This window comes from Impatiens glandulifera, chromosome 3 (assembly GCF_907164915.1).
Source record: "Impatiens glandulifera chromosome 3, dImpGla2.1, whole genome shotgun sequence".
In the NCBI taxonomy this organism is placed as follows: Eukaryota; Viridiplantae; Streptophyta; class Magnoliopsida; order Ericales; family Balsaminaceae; genus Impatiens; species Impatiens glandulifera.
In genome coordinates, this window is record NC_061864.1 from 18,526,862 (window position 1) to 18,543,070 (window position 16,209).

The 16,209-nt window shown below is 29.8% G+C and overlaps 4 protein-coding genes across 4 annotated transcripts; 3 read left to right on the forward strand and 1 right to left on the reverse strand.

The window, feature by feature from the left end:
* The first annotated feature begins 1,522 nt into the window (after positions 1–1,522).
* On the forward strand, positions 1,523–4,932 carry LOC124929903 (sorting nexin 1-like). Its single transcript, XM_047470284.1, has 10 exons — positions 1,523–1,534; positions 1,641–1,748; positions 1,819–1,954; positions 2,202–2,335; positions 2,776–2,850; positions 3,526–3,682; positions 3,778–3,914; positions 4,133–4,201; positions 4,307–4,534; positions 4,680–4,932. Exons 1-9 carry the CDS (start codon positions 1,523–1,525, stop codon positions 4,403–4,405), a joined length of 927 nt encoding a protein of 308 aa, XP_047326240.1. The 3' UTR covers positions 4,406–4,534; positions 4,680–4,932.
* Positions 4,933–5,841: 909 nt separating this feature from the next.
* Positions 5,842–7,281, forward strand: LOC124931257 (40S ribosomal protein S14-2). The gene is made up of 6 exons (XM_047471685.1): positions 5,842–5,953; positions 6,212–6,331; positions 6,415–6,460; positions 6,547–6,632; positions 6,811–6,940; positions 7,036–7,281. The coding sequence occupies exons 1-6, from the start codon at positions 5,951–5,953 to the stop codon at positions 7,101–7,103; spliced, it is 453 nt and encodes a 150-aa protein (XP_047327641.1). The 5' UTR covers positions 5,842–5,950; the 3' UTR covers positions 7,104–7,281.
* Positions 7,282–10,726: 3,445 nt separating this feature from the next.
* On the forward strand, positions 10,727–11,763 carry LOC124931065 (ubiquitin-60S ribosomal protein L40). The gene is made up of 5 exons (XM_047471453.1): positions 10,727–10,888; positions 10,973–11,059; positions 11,153–11,255; positions 11,346–11,412; positions 11,522–11,763. Exons 1-5 carry the CDS (start codon positions 10,786–10,788, stop codon positions 11,546–11,548), a joined length of 387 nt encoding a protein of 128 aa, XP_047327409.1. The 5' UTR covers positions 10,727–10,785; the 3' UTR covers positions 11,549–11,763.
* A 3,072-nt stretch (positions 11,764–14,835) lies between these two features.
* Positions 14,836–16,154, reverse strand: LOC124932081 (probable small nuclear ribonucleoprotein G). The gene is made up of 4 exons (XM_047472687.1): positions 16,019–16,154; positions 15,901–15,923; positions 15,163–15,284; positions 14,836–15,064 (listed from the first exon to the last, which is right to left on the reverse strand). The coding sequence occupies exons 1-4, from the start codon at positions 16,051–16,053 to the stop codon at positions 15,002–15,004; spliced, it is 243 nt and encodes an 80-aa protein (XP_047328643.1). The 5' UTR covers positions 16,054–16,154; the 3' UTR covers positions 14,836–15,001.
* Positions 16,155–16,209: the final 55 nt, after the last annotated feature.

Consider the following 16,209-nt stretch of genomic DNA (forward strand, 5'->3'; position numbering starts at 1 on the left):
TATTATGCAAGAATGGGCTGTCCTAGACCTTAATAAAAAAAATACTCAATGATTCATATTATTAAATGATAGAAATATAATGAAAAATTGAGAAAAATAGGAAGAAGAAAAAAAAGTATAAAAAATTTGGGATTCTTTCTAAACAATTTGATTATACTATTGCTTTGTTATAAATTCATGATTTATGGTTATATTTAAAAATTGTATTAGTTTGGATTAACATTACAAATATTAAACCTTTTGGTTTGTTTGAATTTGAATTTTTAAAATTTATTATATTATTTCATATTTAACTTTTATTTAATTATTTAATTATTTTGATTTTGTTGATATTATTTATAAATTAATTATTTAATTGAATTAATGATAATTATTTATTTATAAAAAAATTAAAAAAAACACTATATAAATATAGAGAGTTGGAGTGAGAAATTGAAGTTAAAATATTTTTTATTTATTTTTCCTTACTACTAAAACAAAAATGCTAAGTTAAAGTTTGACTGATTCGACGTGGCTGCCAGGTCATCTTTTATTTATTTTACTTTAAAAAAAGAGGAATGATAGAGAGCGCGACTCTGAGACAGCGACTGGGACCGCGATGCCTACGTGGTGTGCTACGTGGGTTGACAGGTAGAATATTCTCTTTTTATTAATTATTTTATCTCTCTTCTTATTAATTAATTTCTCTCTCCTTTTATTAAATAATTTTTCTCTCTATCTCTACAAATTAATTTATCTCATTTATCCATATTCTCACTATTATTATTTTACTCATTTACTATTATTATTTTACTCATTTATTTGATATTTACTATCTCTTGTTTAACGGTTAAAATAAATCAATAATTTACAACAAATTCTCACATTAAATATTTTAATAATATGTTTAAATAAACCTTAAACCCTAAACTCCAAATCCTAAACTCTAAAACCTAAATACTAAATTCTAAACCTTAAACCCTAATTAATATCAATGATTAGTTGAATTATGAATTTATCTATTTTATTTTTATTTTATTTTTATGACTTTTCAATTCCTTTATTTATCAAATATTTTTTATGGCCTCTTTTTTTTTATTATTTTTTTTATATTGACTTATTAATATTTTTTTAATTTTATTACTTATAAATAAATGTTTATCTAATATTTCTATTTTTACATTAATTATTTTCTCTCAGTAACTAATTATTAATAATAGGAGAGAGAATATTCTACCTGTCAACCCACGTAGGCACACCACGTAGGCATCGCTCTCCCAGTCGCTGTCTCAAGTCGCGCTCTCTATTATTTTTCTTTAAAAAATTAGTTAGATCCGCCGTATAACATTATTTTTTTTTAAGTAAATAAACAGATATAAATATTTATGAATAAGTCAAATATAAATTTTATATTAATTGAATTCCAAAAAAATCATAATTCAGCTTCTTCTTCTTCATCTTCATTACTTGATCATTCATTCTGTACTAATAATTCTTCATCATTCATTCAAGAACTCTGCTTTTGATTGCTTCCAACAACATCATGATTCAGCAGGTGTTAAATCGAATCTCTCACCATCTACATCGTCTCCATATGTTGTCTCTCATTGTATTGTATTATGTATACACTTACTGACTTACTTATATGCTTCGTTCTGCAGAGACTTAATATCCCATCTGCGCAACCTTTTCTTTCAGTTTCTGTCTCCGATCCTGCTAAGATGGGATACGGCGTCCAAGCTTATACCTCATACAAGCTCATCACTAAGGTAAACTCTTTCATTCCTCTCTGATGTGAATGATTTTTTGTAATCTCAAACGTACGTCTTAATCTTGCAGACAAATTTCTCTGATTATCAAAGGCCAGAGAAGATTGTTATCCGGCGGTATAGTGATTTTGTTTGGTTACGCGATAAGCTGATTGAGAAGTACAAGGGTATTTTTATTCCTTCTCTTCCAGAGAAGAACACAGTAGGTAATCAATTATTTTTATCTTCTTCTTCTTATATGAAATATCAAATATCAAATGTCACCAAATAGAAACTGGGGAGATATGAATACTTTTATAGAAATGCTAAGCTAGTAATCTTGTTGTTGAAGAGGAATTACTATCACCTACATTTAATCTCATGTTGATATATATGTTGCACTGAGATTTGTATTTCTTCTGAAACAGTTCCAGAGCTGACTCTATCTATGTTGTTCTTTTTTCTTTTTGGCAGAAAAATTCAGGTTTACTGCTGAATTTGTTGAGATGAGACGCCAAGCGTTGGAAAAGTTTGTCAACCGTATAGCTTCACATAATGTGCTTCAAAAAAGTGAAGATTTAAGAGTACTTTTACAGGCTGATGAACTAGTAAGTGTCTTCTTCAGTGGATTATTTACTATGACTTTGTTTGTAATGATTACCAATAAGTAAATGTTAAGCATACTTTTTCATTTAAGATTCTTAGTGAAAATCTATGTATACTTAATGATTTAGTTATTCTTCGGATTTCTATTGAATTTCCAATTAAATCCATCCAACTTTTTCTGAGAAGTGCATCTTCAGTTGACTACTGGCAGGATCTATGTGGATAACTTCAGTGGAAGACTATAGATGTATTTTCCATCAGGATCTATGTGAATATAGTTTGAAGTTCTAGTATATTTCAAAAGCTATATACCATATGTATGCCTCTCCAATAGTCTTTTATGTTATATAATTGCAAGGAAGACTGTGATTGATTTGTTATTGAGCTGTAAGTGCATGCATATGCTATCAACATCTGATGTGGTTTTGTTTCATGTTTGCAGTCAATGGAGATGGCTAGATCTCAAAAGACTGGTATTTTAATGAAAAAGCCAGCTGATTTAATGCAGATATTCAAGGTTCTATTATGGTTCCCTGTCTTGAATTTGTACATCTTTTTAAATTTGATACTTGGAAATGTATGACATATCTAAGGACTTGTTTGATCTAGGATTGTACGAATAATCAAGTTGTTATTTCAAAATAACCTTGTCTGATGTAGGTTATTGAAAATAGAGCTATTTTGGTAAAAAGACATTAGGGATATGAATATATAATGAAAAAGTACATGTAAATGATTTTTAAGTGGACAGTGTTTTTGATATTTTGGTTAATGATTTGAATGATGTGATTGATGAGTTGATGGTTGATTAGATAGTTAGTTATTTGAAATTAATCTCAAATAACCCACATCAAACAAGGCCTGAGATAAAAAAAAAAAATTATAAAGAAAATGTGTGAGCACAAAAAGGCTACTATCATGCCTTGAAAAGTAGAGCAGCAAATGGTTACTACTCTCATGCCCTGAACACTATTCTTGTGCATTTTTTTATTTTTTGAAAAGGAAGTGGAAAAACTGTTCTTTGATTCTATCCTTCTTGAGATATTTTATGTATCTGATTCATTACTTATATATTAATTATTTACTAGAATATGAATGATTTAAATTGTCAGGAGTCTTCTATAGAAAATTAGAGATTAAGTTATGTTTGCTTGTTCTTCTTTGGCTTTATAATCTTCTATTTTTTTTGTAGGAAGTGCAATCTAAAGTTAGTGGTGTTCTTGGAAAAGAAAATCTGGTTGAAGAATTAAATCCTGAATATGAGAAAATGAAACATTACATCTTTGAGCTTGAAGAGCGCTTAGCTGAAGCTCAGCTACATGCATATCGTCTGGTAAAGAGGCACAGAGGTATTATTTAGATTAGTATATTCAATCTATTGCATTCCACTTTCTCATTCTCTCCGTTTCTCTTCTGTTTTTACATGCTACTTTGTTTTTGGCAGAATTGGGTCAGTCCATTTCAGACTTTGGAAAAGCTTTCAAGCTTCTTGGTGATGTTGAACATGATAATGATCTTAGCAATGTATTTTCTGAGCTTGGGGTAAAGTCAGAGATGATATCTGTTAAGCTGCAAAAAGAGGTAATGAGATTTGTTTGTTGCTTATATGTGATAGATAAACTTCCTGAAAATTATGAATTCAACATACTAGCCTATTTAGAAACTTGTATTTTGTCAATATCTTTGTCACAACACAATCCCATTTGAAAAAAAATGACGATTTCTGAATTGGATAGAGATACAACAAAAATGATTGGATAAATGAGCTTAATAAACCTTTGTTCCATGTTCTTGTTTAGGCTCATCACCTACTAATGAATTTTGAAGAGCCCTTAAAGGACTATGTTAGGGCAGTTCAATCCATCAAGGTACTTATTAAGTTTTATAATTTTCTCGTCATTACAAGTAACCTTTCCTTTGTCCATTCCATTTTTTTTTCTCCCCATTTTCTGATTTTTCTTGTCTCTTGACAGGAAACTATTGTTGAGAGGGCTAATGCATTCAAGCATCTGTGTGAACTAACTGAATCAACTAAACTGAAAGAAATAGATTTGTATGATTCTGTCACTTGATTCTGGAATTAAAATGGCTTTTATAAAGCATGAAAATCATTTTTATACTTGTTATCATTTGCTTGCAGAAACAAATACAGATTAACCAGATCAATAAAAGTGACAGAAGCCGAGCACGAATACGCGATGGTTAGTTTATTTTTATTTTTATAAAAGCATCAAATCTAGCATAATCAGCAACATTGCAAATTACCTACATTTGTAATGTGTATTGACTAACATCATTTTTTTCTTCTTCACTTGTCGTTTAATTTTATTGAATTCATATTTACAGTTGCAAGCAGAGAGCGAAGAAGCAACAAGAAAATTTGAGACAATTGTTCGGTTAATGAACGATGATATGATTCGGTTCCAAGAAGAGAAAACACTTGACATGGGCCTTGCTTTACATGAATTTTCAAAGGGACAAACTTGTTTGGCAAAAGGGATTGCTGATGCCTGGAGGAGCTTGCTCCCTCAACTTGAAGCTTTCAAATAAATATATTATCTTAAAGTTCAATTTCCACATAGAACACATTGATTGATTGAAGTACGGTTAATGTGATAACCTCTTTCACATCTAAAAAAAGATAACTTGTACATATTTATTGACAAAATACTAAAGTAATTCTACATTTTATGTTTTGTTTTCTAAATTATTTTTAGTTTTTTAGTGTTCTTATTTTATTTTATTTTATTTGAGAGATGTGACTAGTAATAAATTTTTTTGTGTGGTTAAAATATATTTTTCTCTTTATTAGTAAAATCTTCATATTATTCTTGAAAATAAATAATTGTGTTCAATAAAAATTATAATTAAGAGTAAAGTAATAACAAACATATATTCATGTTACTTGTTAGGCTCTTAATATTTTTACTTTGAATTATAAATTGGAACTGAATTATTTTAAAATATTATGTTGAAAAACATAATTTAGGTTATATATATGCTCACAGAATTTTATTTCCTACTTTTTTTTATCACCATTAATATAAATAATATAATTATAATTAAAAAATGATATTCTTTTTCAATTTTAAAAACTAATTTTTTTAGTTGATTTAACTTCAATTTAAACCGTTCTTAATAGATAATACTTTCAATCAAAATTTTCAAGATAAATTAATTATATTTTTTAATAATATATAATCTCATATTAAAGAAGAGAGTACAATACATAATTATTTTATAAATAAAATAATTTGTGATAAACATTTCAAATTACAAATATTCAAGCCAAACTATGAGTTTGAAATGACTTTATTTATCCTTTATTATTACTAAGTTATATTTATGATTTCTTGTGGATTTAATAGTTATCTTAATTTAGTATAAATATTTTTAAATAAAAAATAAACTTGTCTCAATAATTATAAAATTTTATATGAGAAATAAATTTAGAGTTTCAATTATACATTCATTGAAACATAAAGGATTTTATTGCAATTCCGTGTTTATAAGAGTAAACCCTAGATATAAATTTCAGCGTTCTGCTTCAGACTTGAAGATTTTTGTTTGAAGCAGCAGACATCGTCATCTTCGTCATTCCACATTGAATCGCAACCATGGTAATCTCTCTCTTTCTCTCTCTATATCCGTCTTTAGATTCGTGCATTCGTAATGAATTAACGCAATTCTAGGAAAACATGTGTTATTTGTTGTTTCATACGTTTGCGATTGTACACTGGAATTGAAATGTCAATCCTCTGATCTTCTATTTGTGACCAAGTTTGATTCTTTCGACCAAATCTTTGAAAAAATTAGTTTCTATTAAGATTAGGTTAGATTCTTGTTTTAATGTTTTGATATGGATGTGGTTATTACAGTCGAAGAGAAAGAATAGAGAGCCCAAGGAAGAAACTGTAACTCTCGGACCTGCAATTCGTGAGGGGGAGCTTGTTTTTGGAGTTGCTCACATTTTTGCTTCTTTCAACGACACATTTATTGTGAGAATACAATTCGATAATTTCTTTTCAGTTTGCTGTTTATGTTTGTGTCCATGATATCTCAACGAATTTATTAATTGCAGCATGTCACTGATTTGTCTGGGCGTGAAACCCTTGTTCGTATCACTGGTGAGATATAATTTATTCACTGGAATTCAATATTGAAGGGGATTAATCTATTTGTTTGGTAATTGATGTATGTTTGAATAATGCAGGTGGAATGAAAGTGAAGGCTGACAGGGATGAATCTTCACCTTATGCAGCTATGCTTGCAGCTCAAGATGTTTCTGTTCGATGCAAGGTGGATATTCATTCAGTCTCCTTGAAAGAGTTTTTATTTAAGAACATCTTGATTGAAATCAAAAGAAAATCAAATTATGGGTTATTGTGTATAAATATATAATGATTTAAAGAATAGTGTGTGTTTTAGTTGATGATTTGGTTATTTGAAATTGACATTATTGGGGGTAATCTTATAGGAGCTTGGAATTACTGCTCTACATATTAAACTGCGAGCCACTGGAGGGAATAAGACCAAAACCCCGGGTCCAGGTGCTCAATCTGCTCTTAGAGCTCTTGCCCGATCAGGCATGAAAATTGGTCGCATAGGTAAATCTTCTTTATTCCTTCATTGCCTTTGGATGAACAGATTGTTTTAGTTGGTATTATTGAGTTTGGTTGCTAACATATTTCTGTTTCTTCAGAGGATGTGACTCCTATTCCCACCGACAGTACTCGCCGAAAGGGAGGAAGAAGAGGAAGGAGGCTCTGAAAAGTTGGATATCGGTTGCGAGTTTGCGAACTATCGTCACTCAGCTTTTGCCCAAAATTTCTCAAATGTTTCTTCTTTGAGCAAGCTTCTTTGCAGTTTCTTTTGGTACTTTGGAGAGTTTGGATTATTCCATTTTGACAATTTTGAATATTTAATTGAACTCAGACCCTTTCATATTCCCTTGTGCACCCTAAATGTCAAGTTCTAATGGTTTCTTATCAATGACACTTTGGAAGACATTTTCTCCATTTAAAATTTCAATATATTTAAGATCTATATATCATTATAGAAAAAGGTTTTACTTAAAACATCAAATTATATTTAAGACAATTTCTCCATTTAAAATTTCAATATATTTAAGATCTATATATCATTATAGAAAAAGGTTTTACTTAAAACATCAAATTATATTCCTTCTATTTAACCTAATATATTTTTTCAAGTAAATTAGCTTTTCTGAAGTTGATATTTAATTGTAATTTGAGGTATATTCACAAACAGAATGTTATTTTATCTACATTCTTGATTTATATTTTGTAATATTTTGCTTTAAAGATATAAGTCATTCAAAATATTTTGATACATTATGTTTATTTTTATTTTTTATCATTCTTATGGCAAACATAAGAAATATATTTTTATTAATCAATTATTCATAATATAAAATTTGTAAATTATATACCCAAAATAAGGTAAGTTATCTCTCTTTATATAGACTTTCATTATTAATTTATATAAATATATTTTCTCCAACTCAAGAAACTGAAAATTCGTAAAAGATTTAAAATAAAATAAATAAATATTATTAAGGTCTTGTTTGGGTCGTTTGGGAGGGAAATTTGACGAAATGACCTTAAAGACTGGGTTATTTGACCTGGTGGTAATTTGATAATTTAATTGCGCTCGTGGTTCTATATTTTTTTTTATACGATTTTGCCCTTGTCGCGAAACGCTAAGTGACTTAGCGTTTCGCGAAGTGGATTAGGGTTAGTATAAATACTCAAATATTTTCATTTTCTCAGTTTTCTTTCTCTCTCTTCTCCCGTTCTCTCCTTCACGGCGGCCAGCGGCGACGACGGGCGGCGACGGACGGCGGCGGTTATCTATACAGATCTATACAGATTTACAAAGATCTTCTAACATAATCCATTTATGTTTTTATCTATACAGATTTACAAAATTTATAACCCTAAATCTATTTTGCATGCAGATTTCCGATTCTAGGGTTTAGGGTATGCAGATCTCCGATTCTAAGGATTTGAAGGTCGTCGAGTTAGATATTCATTTCAGATCTGATAAACAGTTATGTTCATGTTTACATTTTCTTCATTTCAAAACCTGTTCATATTTCGTTCATATTTGGTTCATATTTGGTTCATATTTGTTCATATTTGGTTCATATTTGTTCATATTTGTGGGTTCATATTTGTTATTTGGTTCATATTTGACCATTTCGTTAAGTGTGGTTCATTAATGGGTTTTGCATATAATCTTGGATCATATGAGTTCCGTTTCAGGGAAGATTCGCTAAGGACTTACCGTTTCGCTAAGTGCTTAGCGTTTCGCTAAGTGCTTAGCATTTCGCTAAGTGCTAAGCACTTAGCGAAACGGATCTTGTCTGTTTTCATCACCGGTGAGATCACCGGTGAGACTGAGCTCAGGATTCCTAAAGGCTCCAGTTAGAGCCATGAATCCCAGTAGCCATGAATCCTTTGATGGTTGCAAAAGCCTTAGGTGGAAAGCTTACATGGTATGTATCATGTATGTATGTATGTAATGTAAGAAAATAAGAGTATAATTGAAATTTGTTTGTTTGATTGATTGTAGTTTCGAGAGGGATTGGCTACGGAAAGATCTGAACTTGATTGGGTTTGGGTTGATCGGATAGTTAGCACCTTCCAGTATTCCGGCGATCAACGGACTCTTTCCAGCATTGGGACTGAGCAATTAAAATATATTTCTGTTTCTTTCTAATATTAATATACATAAACAAGTAAACAAACAGGTTAGGCTGGTTACTTGACACTTGAGATTGTTCTTGGCATTGACTTTTGGACAAATTGGATTCAAGGGCAGGACTGAAGATTACTTCAGTAAATAAATAAATTAATTCTAATTAAGAAAATAATAATATGTAAAAAGTGAACTACTTTCTTTGGTATTTGTTAATGAATATTTAAGCTGCTTTTGGTATTTGTTAATGAATGTTTAAGCTGATTTTGTTTCATTTCTTTCTCATTTCATTTATGCATCAAACTAAAACATAATCATTTCTCTACAAATGAACATTTGATTTATGCAAAAGTAAAAAAACAAACAAACATTTTCTATACCATTTCATTTATGCATCAAATTAAAACATAACCATAACAAACATTTTCTATATCATTTCATTACAAATGAACATTTGATTTATGCAAAAGTAAAAAAACAAACAAACATTTTCTATACCATTTCATTTATGCATCAAATTAAAACATAACCATAACAAACATTTTCTATACCATTTCATTTATGTATCAAATTAAAAATAATCATTTCTCTACAAATGAGCATTTGATTTATGCAAAAGTAAAAAAAAAAACAAACTATAAAAACACCATCTGTGGGAATTGAACCCACAATCACATGGTTAAAAGCCACGCACTTTGCCAGCTGAGCTAAGACAACTCATGTTAAAATATTTAGCGAAACGATAAGTCCTTAGCGAAACGGGAAGTCCTTAGCGAAACGGGAAGTCCTTAGCGAAACGGTAAGTCCTTAGCGAAACGGGAAGTAAACCCTAAACAACAGTGATTCGAAGATGCATAAACCAAACATCAATAAACTTGAAATATCATAAGATAAACGTACCAAGTGGAACAGTGCTCGTGCTCGTCGTGAAACTCATTGTCGTTTCGCCGCCGTCGCCGCCGATCGCCGCCGCCCAGTTTAGAGAGAAGGAGGAGAAGAACGGGAAGAGAGAGAAGGAGAAGAAAAGAAATGAAAAAAAATGAGGGAAGTTATATTAAATAGTAAGGGTAATTTGGACATTTCACACATTTTCACTTCGCGAAACGCTAAGTGACTTAGCGTTTCGCGACAAGGGCAAAATCGTCCAAAAAAAATAAAATCACCACGAGCGCAATTAAATTATCAAATTACCACCAGGTCAAATAACCCAGTCTTTAAGGTCATTTCGTCAAATTCCCCGTTTGGGATGGGTAAGTATTTTTTAAAAGTTATCCAAAAATTTATTCACTATGATGTTGATTTTTTTTTTTTAATTTATATAAATTGAATAATAATATTTATCCAAGTATTTTATTTTCTTAAATTTCAAAGCTCATTGAATTTTTTTAATTATAACCTATTTTATTTTATTTTTCCGTCATCCAATTATTTAATTTATTAATGAAAAAATATTATAGTAATTTAACTAATTAAAAATATAAATTAATTTACTTTTACATTAACAATATTTTTCTTAATTCTTTTTTTATAAAATTCTCAAATATCCTTACATCATAAAGAAGTTCTTAATTGTTTTTAGAGAATAAATAATGAACAATAATAACTGAACTAAATTTGGGCCTTGAGAAATCATTTTGGGCCCAATTATGAAACCCTAGGTTTAAATGTATAAGTTCCTAGATTTGATCGTCTTCACGCTTTCGCCTGAGTTGCAGAGAAGAAAGTAAAGATGCAGATATTCGTGAAAACCCTAACGGGAAAGACAATCACTCTCGAGGTAGAGAGCAGTGACACCATTGACAATGTCAAGGCCAAGATTCAGGACAAGGAAGGTACTCATTCTATCTACGCATTTAGGTTTTATCATTCGTTCATCATCGGCGATTGAAACCGATAATATCTCTACTATTGAACAGGCATCCCTCCGGACCAGCAGAGACTGATCTTCGCCGGTAAGCAGCTTGAAGATGGCCGTACTCTTGCCGATTACAACATCCAGAAAGGTAACCATCATTCTTTCTTTCACGCTGCTTCTCCGATCGGATCTTACGATTCTAATAATGTATCTGTATATTAATATTGTGTAAAATGTTCAGAGTCTACATTGCATCTAGTACTGAGGCTTAGAGGAGGTATTATAGAGCCTTCCTTGATGGCATTAGCTCGTAAATACAATCAAGAGAAGATGATCTGCCGAAAGTAAGCTTCATTTTCCTTTAAATTCTGCCATTAATTTGATGATTCTGGAAATGTTTTACTTATCCAATCCCCTCATCTTCATTTGCTTAGGTGCTATGCTCGGCTTCATCCTAGGGCTGTAAATTGCAGAAAGAAGAAGTGTGGCCACAGCAACCAGGTACTGATTAATGATGACTGTAATTCTCTGCATCAATCAATTGATATATTTATATATATATATATATATTTTGTGAATTTGATTTTGATGTTCTTGTTGTATTTCACAGTTGAGGCCTAAGAAGAAGATCAAGTAGATCATTGTAGTTGATTTCTTGAAGAAGAAGGAGAAGAAGACCCAATTGCATTTCTCTTACTTTTTGGAAACTCTGTTTTGTTTTTTTTGATTGATTTTGTTTTGGACAAATACTTGCTAGTCTGATTGATGTATGGATTCTGGGTTCAGTTTGTTGCAGACAATTATTATATACAATTTCATCTTTCTATTAACAACATTTTAAGCTATATTTTGTAATCCAATAGGATAAGTAAAATGAATAGGTATTGCTTTAATGTTTTCATTCTCACTAAGAATGCCTTTATTTCATTAAAAATATATTTTTGTCAAAAATTTATTAGGTTTTTTCTCCACAAATTAGATTAGAATGAATTGGAATTAGTTATATAATTTCACATCAAGGTTTTAAACCTCTTTTGTAGAGAGACAATCTCATCTTTTATGATGAGTTCACGGGAAACAATTTTCATTTTGTTGTTGTGACGGAGGAGGATTATATGATAGGAGGAATTATTGTCTCCAGAAACACACTGCAATTTATTACTATCAATTTGATAATAAAATACAAAAATTCAAATCACACTAACAATGTTTAGATATTGGGGATCGGTTCAAAGAACCAATTTAAAGAATTCAAGGAAAAATCACACTAGTGAAGTGTTGATGAAAGGACTGAAAGCAAGGAAGGGTGTGAGAATAAAAAGAAACAAATCGAAAATTTAAAGAATTCAAGGCAAGTTCTGAATAATGGTGGTCAAACTGTGGAAGCTAATTCTGATGAGTTGATTCTACAAAGGGTAACCGAAATAAGGATGAGCCGGTTAGATCTGAAGCTGAGAATGGATCGAGTGAAGAAGAATTTGATTTGATAAGAAGTTATTGTGTGAGGAAGAAGTTGAGGATCAGGGTTTGGGTGAAGGCAAATCTAAGGAGCAGGGTAAAGAAAAGGAAAAACAAATGGATTGTTACGGTGGGTGAAACTTTTGGATAAATGATTATAGGTTTACTCAAATATTAGAACAGGTCTGGGCTAGCCGGATTGAAGGAACTGCAATGTTTCAAGTTGCTAAAAAACTTAGACCTCTAAGAGTACAATTGCAGAAGTTCAACCGGGTTAGGTTCAACAACATCTCCATCAAAGTTACTGAAACTTGAGAAAATCTTGAAAAAGTGCCAAGGCAAATCTTTTGCAACAATTTACCTAGCATTCTTGCTAATCTAGAGAAGAATGCGCTGAGAGAATTCAGAAAATTAAGTGTTTATGAGAGTTTTGTTAGATAGAACTCAAGGCAGAATTGGTTGTCTTTGAGAATAGAAATACATCGTTCTTTTATAAAAAATGTTCAACTTGAAACATTAGAAATCGGGTGGTCATATTAGAAAAAGATGATGGAGTGTTGCAATTGGACATAAACAGTTTCACGAGAAAGCAATTATGTGCTACAAGGAATTGATTGACACTAATAGAGTAAATTTCAGCAAAATTAACTACCTTAGCAGAATTAAACTGAAGCAAATCGGGTATAATGATGGCAACAAGTCGATGGAGAGGGTAACGGAGTAGGATGTTAGACAAACAATGTTCCATATGAATGGGGATAAGAGCCCTGGGCTAGATGGATTCAATGCAAAAAATTTCAAAAGTAAATGGAGCATTATTGGTAAGGATATGGCAATTGATGTGTTGTAATTTTTTCAGAATAGAAAGAGGTTGAATCAATTAATGTTACCATTTTAAATTTTATTCCTAAAAATTTTACACCTAAAAAAATTTAAGATTTTCGCCCTATCTTTTGCTGTAATGTTATTTATAAAATCATTTCGAAAATCATTTCCAACATGTTTAAAATCGTAAATTTTCTTGCATTGTTAGTCCTGGGTAGTCAACATTAATTCCTGGCCGTTCTATATCCTTTAATATACTTCTTATGCAAGACATTCTTAAGGGTTATGATAGGAAAAAAATACTCCTAGGATTGCTATTAAAGTTGATATTAGGAAAATATTTGATTTCATTAGATGGGATGTTATTCAAGATTTTTTTTAATTATTTTTGCTTTTCTAATGTGTTTGTGGAGTGAATTATGTAGTGTGATGTCCACCCATTTCATTATAAGTATGAATGGTGCCCACAAAGGATTCTTCAAATGTAAAAATGGTGTTAGGCAAAAAAATCTCTTATCATACATATTTGTTATAATCATGAAAATCTTCATGTATCTTTGTCTATTATCCTTTTGGAGGAATAAATTACCCATATTTGTTTTATATATGACATATTTATTGTAGCGCATGCGAATGAGGACTTCATTAAAATTTAAAATAATATATATTTTTTCTTTTTTCTCTCTTTTCAAAACTCATATAATAGGCTCAATCTATATTATTATATTTTTTTCTTGAGTCAAGATGTTGATGGTTTGTTAAAAAAGTGTTATTTACTTGTATTTTTTTTGTGGGGTAGTTTGTATGTTGTATTTTTTTTTAAGTGTTAAAATTCTTAATTCCTAAATTTGATTGCTTTTAAAATTAAGACAAAGAGTTGTTTTTATTATAATTTTAAAATTTTTATATCTTTCTTTCATTTCAACTAAAAAAAAAAAAATAATACATTAAAATGTCTAAAATATTTACATTAAAATGTCTAAAATATTTTTATTACTTAACAATACAGTAAAACTGTATTGAAACAATTTTTTTTTATTAAATCCAAATATTATATATAATTAATTGAAGTACATTTTAAAATATTATTTTATTTAAATTAATATTTGAACGGATATAATAATAATAAAAAGGTTTTAAAATAAATTTAGAATTATATTTTGACTTAAATCCAAGACGTTAACATATTTTTAAATTTTATAAAATTTAAAATAAGATTAATTCAATATTTATTTAATGATTTAAATAATTAAGTAATTGTCAATTTAACAAAAGATTATTGAATTAAATGTATAGAAAAATTTATTAATATACATTTTAAAATACAATTTTAACTGATTTAATGAGATATTTGAAAAAATAAAATTTTAAATAAATTTTGTTTCAAATACAGATTTAGACATCAACATATTTTCATTTTTTATAAAATATAAAATTACATTAATGTATTAATTAAGAGTTTCAATAATAAAGTACTTTATAAAACAAAAGATTATTTGAATTAAATGTGAATAAGCATTCATTATCCATAGTTATTTTTTTACAAGTAAATAAAATCATTAACTCCAATTAATTCATTTTTTTGACCAAATTTCATTTAAAGTACTTGAAGCTTAAAAAGCTATGATATAAACATCATAGAACTAACAAAATACATTGAGACTATATTGAAGACTTAAAGATCACAATTGATGCTTTCTATTAGGCATCATGATGAATTAAGACAGTAAATAATACTAGTAGTCTGAATGTTAACAAAGAAGTCTTAATGTTAACAAACTACATGACATCAAAATCCATCATTTGATCATGCTCCTCTGTTTACAGGCTCAAGTGCCTCCACAGTAACCACACTGTTTCCTCTGATTACCTGAAAATTAAAGAAACAAAGTAAGTCACTTGGTGAACTAACAAGAAAGTTTATATATATAATGATATGATGATGATCATCAGAGATTTAACACTTACCACCATCCCTATGTCATTCTTCTCATTGCCATTCAACTCCACTGTGTTATCAATAACCAGATTCATAAACTGGTCAAATCCACGCAGTGTACCAACCACAGTTCGATTCGCATTCAGCTTGACTTCATTGTTGTTCAATACAAATTCCAAAAGAATAGTGACAATGTTTAGATATTTGGAGACCATTGTCAAATTTTAAGACAAAGAAGATTACAAAACCTAATGGATGCTTTTCAAGAACATGTTATCGAAATGGTGCAAAAGAACAAGTTTTTCAAGCAAAGAATATTACTTTCAATCTATTTAACATGAATAATCAACAATACAAATTCCACAAGAACAGTGACATTGTTTAGATATTGAGATATAATTGTCATATTTCAAGGCAAAGAAGATTACAAAACCTAATGAATGCATTTCAATATCATGTTTCTTTCTCTCTTAGTACTCTTTACTAGCAAAGAATACTACTCTAAATCTAATTCAAGCAAATGAAAACATGAATAATCAACCATACAAATTCCATAAGAACAGTGACAATGTTTAGATATTGGGAGACCATTGTCAAATTTCAAAAGATTACAAAACCTAATCAATGGATTTCAATATCATGCTTTTTATCTCTCTTAGTACCCTTTTACTAGCAAAGAATACTACTTTCAACCTATTTCAAGCAAACGAAAACATGAATAATCAATCATACAAATTCCACAAGAATAGTACTTTAGATGAACTTACTTTGTAGCTGCTTGTCCATATACCTGCCGCAAGCAAAGATCGAAGAAAACAGATAAAATTAAGATAAAGAACGATAAAAGAGAATAGAAAGAACTCGTTGGAAATGATAGTAACTTACTTCTTAAGATCCGGAGGCTGTCCTGATCTGCTCATGGCGAAAGTGATGAAGGGAGATCGAAAAATGCAGAGAAGAAACCCTAATCGTTCCTTTTCTAAGAGAGTATCTATAATCGGAAAAGAACAGCGAAACTTCAATTGGGCCCTTAATAGCAAATATAAACTATTGGGCTTGGGCTGGTCGGTCTATTA

Coding starts and splice junctions, on each gene's coding strand:
- LOC124929903 (XM_047470284.1), top strand. Junction 2,336..2,775: donor TTTTACAGGCTGATGAACTA/GTAAGTGTCTTC, acceptor TCATGTTTGCAG/TCAATGGAGATGGCTAGATC. Junction 2,851..3,525: donor ATTTAATGCAGATATTCAAG/GTTCTATTATGG, acceptor TTTTTTTTGTAG/GAAGTGCAATCTAAAGTTAG.
- LOC124931065 (XM_047471453.1), top strand. CDS start 10,786: ATGCAGATATTCGTGAAAACCCTAACGGGAAAGACAATCACTCTCGAG. Junction 10,889..10,972: donor CAAGATTCAGGACAAGGAAG/GTACTCATTCTA, acceptor ACTATTGAACAG/GCATCCCTCCGGACCAGCAG. Junction 11,256..11,345: donor GAGAAGATGATCTGCCGAAA/GTAAGCTTCATT, acceptor TCATTTGCTTAG/GTGCTATGCTCGGCTTCATC.
- LOC124931257 (XM_047471685.1), top strand. Junction 6,332..6,414: donor CTTTCAACGACACATTTATT/GTGAGAATACAA, acceptor TATTAATTGCAG/CATGTCACTGATTTGTCTGG. Junction 6,461..6,546: donor AACCCTTGTTCGTATCACTG/GTGAGATATAAT, acceptor TGAATAATGCAG/GTGGAATGAAAGTGAAGGCT.
- LOC124932081 (XM_047472687.1), bottom strand. CDS start 16,053: ATGAGCAGATCAGGACAGCCTCCGGATCTTAAGAA. Junction 15,924..16,018: donor CAGCCTCCGGATCTTAAGAA/GTAAGTTACTAT, acceptor TGCTTGCGGCAG/GTATATGGACAAGCAGCTAC. Junction 15,285..15,900: donor TATGGACAAGCAGCTACAAA/GTAAGTTCATCT, acceptor ACAACAATGAAG/TCAAGCTGAATGCGAATCGA.